This window comes from Galeopterus variegatus, unplaced genomic scaffold, assembly GCF_000696425.1.
Source record: "Galeopterus variegatus unplaced genomic scaffold, G_variegatus-3.0.2 Scaffold367, whole genome shotgun sequence".
NCBI classification, from domain to species: Eukaryota; Metazoa; Chordata; class Mammalia; order Dermoptera; family Cynocephalidae; genus Galeopterus; species Galeopterus variegatus.
In genome coordinates this window covers 488,604-497,004 of record NW_007726478.1, presented here as the reverse complement: position 1 = coordinate 497,004, position 8,401 = coordinate 488,604, and the positions used below count along the sequence as shown (strand labels likewise).

At 43.8% G+C, this 8,401-nt stretch overlaps 1 protein-coding gene across 4 annotated transcripts in view; it reads left to right on the top strand.

Moving 5' to 3' along the window:
• The window catches only part of LOC103586714 (PWWP domain-containing protein MUM1), a 22,409-nt gene that overhangs the window by 1,557 nt on the left and 12,451 nt on the right, over positions 1 to 8,401 (top strand). For 3 of the 4 annotated variants that reach the window (XM_008568026.1, XM_008568023.1, XM_008568024.1), the window contains exons 3-7: positions 456 to 541; positions 1,750 to 1,820; positions 3,490 to 4,302; positions 5,388 to 5,489; positions 7,616 to 7,686. In XM_008568026.1, the coding sequence (XP_008566248.1) occupies positions 456 to 541; positions 1,750 to 1,820; positions 3,490 to 4,302; positions 5,388 to 5,489; positions 7,616 to 7,686 (1,143 nt within the window). Of the gene's footprint in view, positions 1 to 455; positions 542 to 1,749; positions 1,821 to 2,143; positions 2,319 to 2,706; positions 2,751 to 3,489; positions 4,303 to 5,387; positions 5,490 to 7,615; positions 7,687 to 8,401 lie in introns of those variants that run through there. The other variant, XM_008568025.1, reaches the window with a different exon arrangement.

Sequence of the window (8,401 nt, the reverse complement as noted above, 5' to 3'; positions counted from 1 at the left end):
GCACTGATTCTCATTCCCCATTTAATGGGGTTTTGGTCTAGTGCTTACAAGGTTACGCTTCTGGAAGTGTCTTTTTTTTTTTTTACACTTAAGGAAAAAAAAAAATTAAGAGTCGGCTATAAAAAGGCGTGTAAGGATGTAACTCAAGGAATTACCTGGCAAGAAGCCCTGTGATAGTAAATAATGGTAGTGTTTCCAGGATGCTTCCAGCAATTCAGTAGAAATTGCTGAACCACAGGGCAAAAGCTTGGGCCCTTGTCTTGGTCTGCTGCTGACCTCTTGTGCCTCGGTTTCAACACCTGTGAAATAAGGGGATCAGTTGGAAAGCTCTGAAATCCATGGTTCTATACCTTGAGAATTACTTGCTACGTTTGTATTTATGTTGCCGCTGTTTCTTATTTTATCAACTTTTTTTTTTTTAATAACAAGGATTTTTTTTTTTTTTTTAAACATAGGTTTTGGCCAGAACCAAGACTTCAACAAAAAATAAGAGAAAAAAGGAGTTCTTTCTAGATGTTCAAATAATCTCTCTAGAGAAAAAGTTAAGTGTTGTATTTCTTTAATAATATTTTATATTTAATATATTTTATTATATTTAATATATTTTATTATATTTAATATTTTTTTTTCTGTGTGGGACTTCTGATACTCGCCCCCCCACCTCAACAAAAGGGAAGTCCACTCATAAAGGGCTTATTAACTCTTTAACTATAGTAACTTATTAGTGACCATAATAACCTTATGAAGAAAATAACTGATTTGATTTTATGTTAGTATGAAAACTGAAGAGCCAAACAAGGCCTTCTGTGAGACCTACGGAGAGATTGGTGCAAGAATTGAATAAGTATAAATTATACACAGGCTAAACTGTGTTTGGATTAAAATGGGGATGTTACCTTCCTATGGATTTGTGTTTCTTTTTCTCAGAAACCTGTGAGACAGGCCCATCAATTTTGAAATATTTGGTTTTTGAGCCTGTCACTCTAATAAATTATTATTCAACATTCAAAAGGCAAATAAATGATTATCAGGCAGCACGTTATTGTTCTGCCCTTGATTTTCTGGTGGTGGAAAGGTATAGAACATCTGCAGTGATGATGATTGAAATGCCCGCGTTGTGTATGATTGTGGTATTGGCATGTCTAACATAAGAATTCCCAGCTCTAAAGAGAGCATCGGAACAGATCTGGTCATGGTTAGAATTTACGTGGCTCCCCTGTCGCTCTTTCTTGCGGAGCGTTTTTCCTGCCCCATCCTTCGTGCTTCAGAGCTGCCTCCTGAGCCTGCTTGGTCCCCAGCTCACACTCTCCCCGCGGCTGGGAAGGTAATTGAATACTCGAGTTTAAAAGGAAAGCACATCCTTTTAAACTAAAACACACCTGCTGGGCTGTAAACAGCTTTTAGTGACATTATCATCTACTCTGAAAATCTAACAAAGGAGTTATTTGTGCAGTTGAAAGTAGGATTTGCCTCATAAAAGTCACAATTTGAATTCATTTTTACTCTTAAATCCAGCCAACCTTTTCTGTCTTAAAAGGAAAAAACAAAACAAAACAAAACACATTCACCAGGGTCCTTGCTGCCTCTAACCTCAGGCAAATGAATTCCTATTGGCTGTGACTTTTGGTTTAAGTGGAAGGTTGAGGAGGAAAATGAATATAATTCTTTTGTCATCCAAAGAAAAACGTGTTTGAAAATGTCTTTGTGGCATTGGCTGGTGGCACATAACGGTTGTTCCTGTCTCTGCAGAATTAAGGTGAAAAGCACAGAAGTCGAGACCCTACAGGAGTCTCAAATTGACGACATTGCCTCCTCGTTAGGTAAGAGCCTGTTTCTAAGTGACCATTAGTTTTTAACAAAATGAGAGGTAGTTAGGGAAAGCGTAAAGACTCAGTTCTCTAGGCAAAAATTGACCTTGTTCATCTTTTTTTTCTTCATACGAGGAAACGTGAATCCTGTGAGCTAAAGGAGAAGGAAAAAATGGATCTGCTTTCTGAGACCTTTCCAGAATTTGCCCCCAAAACCACCCCTATTGACGCCCAGAATGGTTGGTGTTGAGCATCAGGGTCAGCTCAGTATGTCCGTGGCCTCCAGTGTGCACAGACGTGGAATGGGTTTGCTTCCTTGAAGAGGGGTAGAGGCTTTTCCTTTTTCCTTTGCTCATCCCCTAGTAAAATGGTTCCTGCTGCTGCCTGGCTGGTGCAGTCTCAGCCCGAGGTTTGGAAAGCAGTTGGTTGTGTGTCTAAAATTCCAGTGCAGAGCCCAGAGGACAAGGATGGGGTGGCCAGGCATCTGTGTTGGCAGCTGCCGGTTTGCAGGTGCTATCCCAGGTGGGGACGGGACAGGGTGGGGCAGAAGTGGAACCCTGTGCTTCCTGCCCTTCTGGGCGTGCTTTACCCTTAGGCATTGGGTTCCACACCCACCCCCTTTGTGTGTTTTAGGTGAGAAAGACCAGAATTAAGCCCAGCCTCGCAGGGGACTTGTCACGTGCACACACACACGAGAAACATGAGTGACTGCGTGCCCACTTCGCAGTTCAGCAAACCCAAACATGACATTTTTTCCTTCTCTTAAAGTGGGAGTATTTATTCCATTTGCAAAGAATCATTTGTCTTCTTAAAGATTGACCAGAATTTCTTCCAGTGTTGTTATGAAATAAGGTCTGTTTTCCTGTGTCTCCTGAAAAACAGCTATTGTTTAAAGCAGGATCCACCTCTGCATACCTCGGGCGGTGCTGGCCATCATCTCTCGTAGGCGTCTTTATGTTGAATCAGATCGTGTTGGGGGGCTGGTTATTTGTGGGTGCTTTTAATATTAAACAGGGGGAAATACTGTTTTGATTGAGGTATTATGCCCGCTGAGTTGTGATATTGCATCCATCATCCTGTTCAAATAAATAGTGCCATATCTGTACGTCGGAATGAATAAATAAAACTATTGTGGCAGGGAGGTTGGGCTGGAATCTAAAGGCCCATGATGCTCTTTTCTGGCTTTGAAATGCCCTTGCAAGGAAGTATTGAAAATTTACCAGCCCACAATGAGTCTTTTTAATCGGCTGTTCCTTGCCGCTGCACCCCCCCCACCCAAGAATACCCTGCCAGCAGAGTTCTTTATTTAGTTGGCATTGGTTTTTATTGACCCCGATTGAATTTGAAATTGTGAGGCTGAGAGAGGATTTGCAAAACATTTGAATACATTTTGCTCATGGTATTGTTTTGTAACTTCGAGGAATTTATCTTTTTAGCCAATCAGGTTAAGGTCAGTAAATTTCCTTTTTAAGAAAAGGAAGCTTTGCAGCCTGGAATGAATAGCTGCTGTTTTGTAGCCTCGTCCCCTTTTTGGGAAAATGTAGTTGAGAAATGTTAGTCCTTCCCTCTACTCATTTAGTTGGGAAAACTAGCGATCAAAAGTGGACAACCGAGCTGGTGGAGCGATGCCGTGTTTGCATGCCTGGGCGTCTGAATGTGACGGGGCATTGTTTGTTTTCAGTCCTTGCAGACGAGGTTCCTGCTGCACCCCTGGAGGAGCTGACCTACAGACGGTCGCTTCGAGTGGCTCTGGATGTTTTGAAAGAGAAAACCAGTTTGTGTCAAGAAAGCTCTTCCAGGGAGGATAGAAAAGCTCTGTTTCAAAGCCCGAGGAAGCCCACGGACCCAGCTTCCTTGCTCTGTGACTCCGGCTCTTCATCTCTTCTTGGTGAAGACGTGTTGGACAGTTCTGGACCTGGGAGGAGGAGGGTATGGGCACAACAAAGCCTGTCGGTTTTGTCCACTTGTGAAGAGGACCCTGAGTGCAGAGTGGACCACAAGAAGGGGCTCAGGAAAAGTGAAAACCCAACAGCCCTGTTGGTCCCTTCAGCCCAAGATGGTTCTCAGGATGGTAGCGGACCAAGAATACATCACAAAAATCAGACTATAGAAAGTAAGAGGGGAAGAAATTCAACACAAAAGTCCATCTTGTGCCAGAATATACCCTTGCCTTCAGAGGGAGATGATGATAAAGAGAGTGAGAAAAAGGCAGGTGGCTGGACAGCCCCATCCTCGCCTTCCAGAGTGCGGGAGGATGACCCATGCGCCAGAGCTGAGGGACATGACCCAGGCCTGCCCTCGGGCAGCCTCACCGTGCTCCCAGCCCAGGCTGGAGGCCGCCCCGTGAAGAGGCCACGCCTGGATGGCAGCCGGAGGCAGAGGCCCCAGGAACACAGGGCTCTGCGCAACCCCGCCCGGCCTGGCTTGCCTACCTCCCGCGCTCCTGTGGAGGAAACACGCTGTCGTCTGGTGGATTCTGAGAAGCCTGAGGAAGGTAAAAGTTGATCAGTGGAGAGCCGAGGCGCAGCGCCCAGGAGGCCATGCAGGGAGGAGTTTGGCTCTCCCCTGGCCAGGTTCTGAGTCAGGTTCCTGCGTGATTTTAACCAGATTTTAATGAGATTCATTACCAAAATAGATTGCGAGCAGAGATTTCCTTATTCCTTTTTGTTTATCTTCCCACTGGGCTATAATTACTTCAAATTCTCCCAGATATTTGTGTTTTTATTTTGGTTTCCAGGCAGAGAGACACAAGCAGGGAGTGTGGGGGGCATTGCGGCTGCACTGGGCGTCTGCACCTGCGGACTAACTCTTTTATTCTTGACTTGCAGAAGCGGTGGTGCATTCCCGCTAAACTGGGCAGGAATCTCAAGAGTGATTAACTCACTTGAAAGGCTCCTGACTTTTAAAGAATCCCTGTGTAGATACATTTCTGTGTGGTTACAGCCGTGCACCATGGTTTTTTCCCATTTTAACATTGTAGCATCCCACATATTTCTGAAATTCTAATTCAGAAATCTTAATCACTACATGGTCAATTATCTCAAAACCTGTTCGCTGCAGACTCGCTACATAGATCTAGTCTTTATTCTCTGCTTCTTTCATGAGGCCCTCTCCTTAGCACACTTGAGGGCCCCAGGGAACTGAGTCCGACCCCTTCGCCATTTTCTGAAGAGAGTGATTACACCCCTGCCTTGTTGCACTGCTAACTCTTGGTTCCTGGTACCCACTCCCTAAACATTCGCTTAGTGCTTCAGACCGTGGAGGGAATAAGCCATACCAGGACAAGAATTCCCACCCAGGATTCATTCAACATCCCATAACTTAAATTGCTGCTGCTTACTGCCTGCCTTTCATTTACAACAGGAAAGGTATTCTCCCTCCCCCTCCGCCATGTATTTATTTTTCTTTAAAATGTACTGGATAAAAGTGTACCTCAGCTGAACTTGGCGGTGTGGAATTCTGTATAGCATGGAATTTTTCCTTTTTACACTGATGGTTATGTGTCACAAAATGTTTTCTTGGGATGAGCCATCAAGACAGTACAAGGACAGTGAAAGTCTAATCTCACGTTATTGGCAGACCGTCAATCTTCTGAGGAGCCAGTAGAAATTCATTCCGTGAATTCCATCCTGGAGGAAGATGAGGAAGATGAGGAGCCACCAAGAATGCTTTTATACCATGGTAAGAAATAGGCAAAGAGCATGCCTTCCGCTGTAACAATACGCACAAGAGAAACGTGGGCTGGCCTTCCGAAGCTATTTCTGACATTTTTGCGAGAGGTCCCTTACTGTTTAATTTTTTCCCTGCTGCACTAAGACCCGGAAGGGACCTTAAGAAGTGCCCCATTTTCGGTCCTCTAAAGGAATAACCTACACAAAGGGAAGAGGGACTCCCCCGAAGAGACAGCCCAGCCCTCCCTGTTAGATCATGGCTTCTTCCATTTGCCTTAGGTCCTTGTCCTCCTGTCCCCATGATGGGTTATATCACTGTCATTTGGGTGTGGTGCACACTGCTTCCCCGGGCCATGCTGCAGTCAGATGGGGCTTGGACGTGTCTCCAGTGAGGCAGGTCTCGGCCCAGGGTAGCAGCGCTCCCACACCCCTCCCGCAAGGAGCTATTTGCACCAGAGGAAAGTGTGCATTTAGGTAGGGATTAGAAATAAAATGACCCAAAGATTGTAACCAGCAATGAACAGAAAGTTAGTCTGCTTCACAAACTAAGTCATTTAGAACCAGTTACATTTTCAGAGTTGCCCGTGAACCACTCATCTTAATCCAGTCTCATCTTTTTTTTTTTAAACTTTCTAATTTAGAAATAACTACAGATTCACAGGATGTTGCAATAATAGTACGGGGGACCTGGTGGGCCTCTCACCCAGCTGCCCCCACTGGTGACATCCCGTGGGACAGCCTCACACTGGGAGGCTGACTTACAGCCACGAAAGCTCCCTGCTTCCCCACGCACTCCCCTGTGTGAGCGTGCATGCGTGCGCAGGGTCTCATGCAGTTATTTTTTTGTCTAGACTGCTAGAATTGTTTCCATCGTTGTATGAGTGTAATTTCAACGTTGCATTTTCATGTTTTCCATGTAGCACTAACTCAGATGCTGTTTACATTTCCACATGATCTCCTAGTCATTCCTAGTGGCGACTAGTTATTGTTTACTACGCGTGATGAGTCTCCACTCACTAAATCCTCCCCACCCATGGGGCATCTACACTGCTCCAGGATCACGGGTCTATAGTGGACCTGTCATGGGTTTCTACAAGCAAGCGTTTTTGCCCACAGGGAGGGGACACTGCCTGCCCAAAGGGCCCCTTCCTTCCACACCACCACCGGCTGGGGATCAGGTCACCACGGCCTCACAAAACCCAGGTGTTTGCTCTTTTTTTCCTGCTGGTAGCTTGAACAGTTTTTGGCTTCCAATTTGGTTTTGTTGTTTACCTGTCAGGCTCTGAATGGGCCGTTTGTCCATACGGGGCTTAAATACTAAATGCCTTCTCCCCAGGAGGAAATAACACACCATCATGTCTGTAGCAAGTTTTTTTCCTCCAGTTTTCTCCATTTTCAGTGGGTCTTATTTTTCACTTTATAGACCTATTGATTTCTACATAGTCGAATATCAGAGCTTTCCCTTTCTCCCACGATGGTGTCAGACTGATGGAGTCTCTGCTGCACGTGTCTGTTAATAGTCTCTTTTCTTCCAGTTTTTCTGTTACTTGATTTTTTAAACTTTAAGTTACTCATTTTGATCTTGTTTTGGTAAAAAATGCAGTTAAGTTTTGTTAAGAAATAGTTTGCAGTTATCTCATGATTTAAATACATTTTTCACACTGTTAAGACTCCAGTGTCTCAGATACGCTTCTAAGAAATCAAGTTCACATGTCTGGATCTCTATTGTGTGTCATAATCTCACTTCTGTTTTGTGCCACACTCTTTTAAAAAAGTACATCATTTTGGAATAATTTTAGATTTACAGAAATTGCAAACACAGGACAGAGAGTACCCATCTGCCCCTCAGTACTTCCCTGCATGTTACCACCGAATGTCTGTCACAGCCGAGAAGCCAGCTCATAGTTGGCAGTTAGATTCAGGTGACAGGAGTTTAAAATCTAGCTTTCAAATGCTCTTGATCCTTTAAGTGAATCTTGTTAAAATCAGATTTATACAGTGTCACAGTAATTGTGTTTTGTCAAGCTGCTGCACTTGGTACTTGATGTGGATTTGACTTGTCTCTTCTTTTTGTTTTTCTGTTTTCTTCCTTGGTTTGTTTTTGTTTTTTTGTTTTTTTTTTTTTTTTAATTCTAGAACCACGCTCGTTTGAAGCAGGAATGCTAGTCTGGCTTAAATATCAAAAATACCCCTTCTGGCCAGCAGTGGTAAGAACAGCCTCCTCCATGTTCTACGAGTGGTCAGGCAGATCCTGGGAATTTTTTATTGCACTTGTCTTCAATCCTTGGTAATTTGACCTGGGCACATGTTTTCATTATTTTGTTACTGCTGGAAAAAAATTGGTGAGTTCATAAGAAAGATTTCTGGAGACACATTGGCCTAAATAAAGGGAGTTTGGTCATTTTGGCACAATTTAAGGTTTATAGGTCAAATTTTTAACAAGCAGGCGAAGAAAAACATGCTTGAAAAAAATGTTGGTGACTTACTCATCCTAAATATCATGCATTTCAAACCTTTTTCCCCCATTAGAGCTCATTAATTTAGATTTTATGGTAGGGATCGAGTCACATGTATAAAAACAAGTACAGTCACGTTGCTTAACGCTGGAGAGGCGTTCTGAAAAATGCATCGTTAGGCGATTTCGTCTTTGTGCGAACATCACAGAGTTACATGAACCTGGGTGGGATGGCCTGTGGCTCCCAGCTGCACACCTGTACAGCATGTTACTGTGTGGAATCCTGTGGGCGCTTATCACATGATGGGGTGTGTGTGCTTTTAAACATAGAAAAGGTGAAAAATAGTAATAATAAAAAAAACATAGAAAAGCAGTAGAAACAGGATTATAATCTCATGGGACCTCCGTCACATGTACAGTCTGTTACTAACTGAAACGTCATTATGTGACACGTAACTGTATTCGAA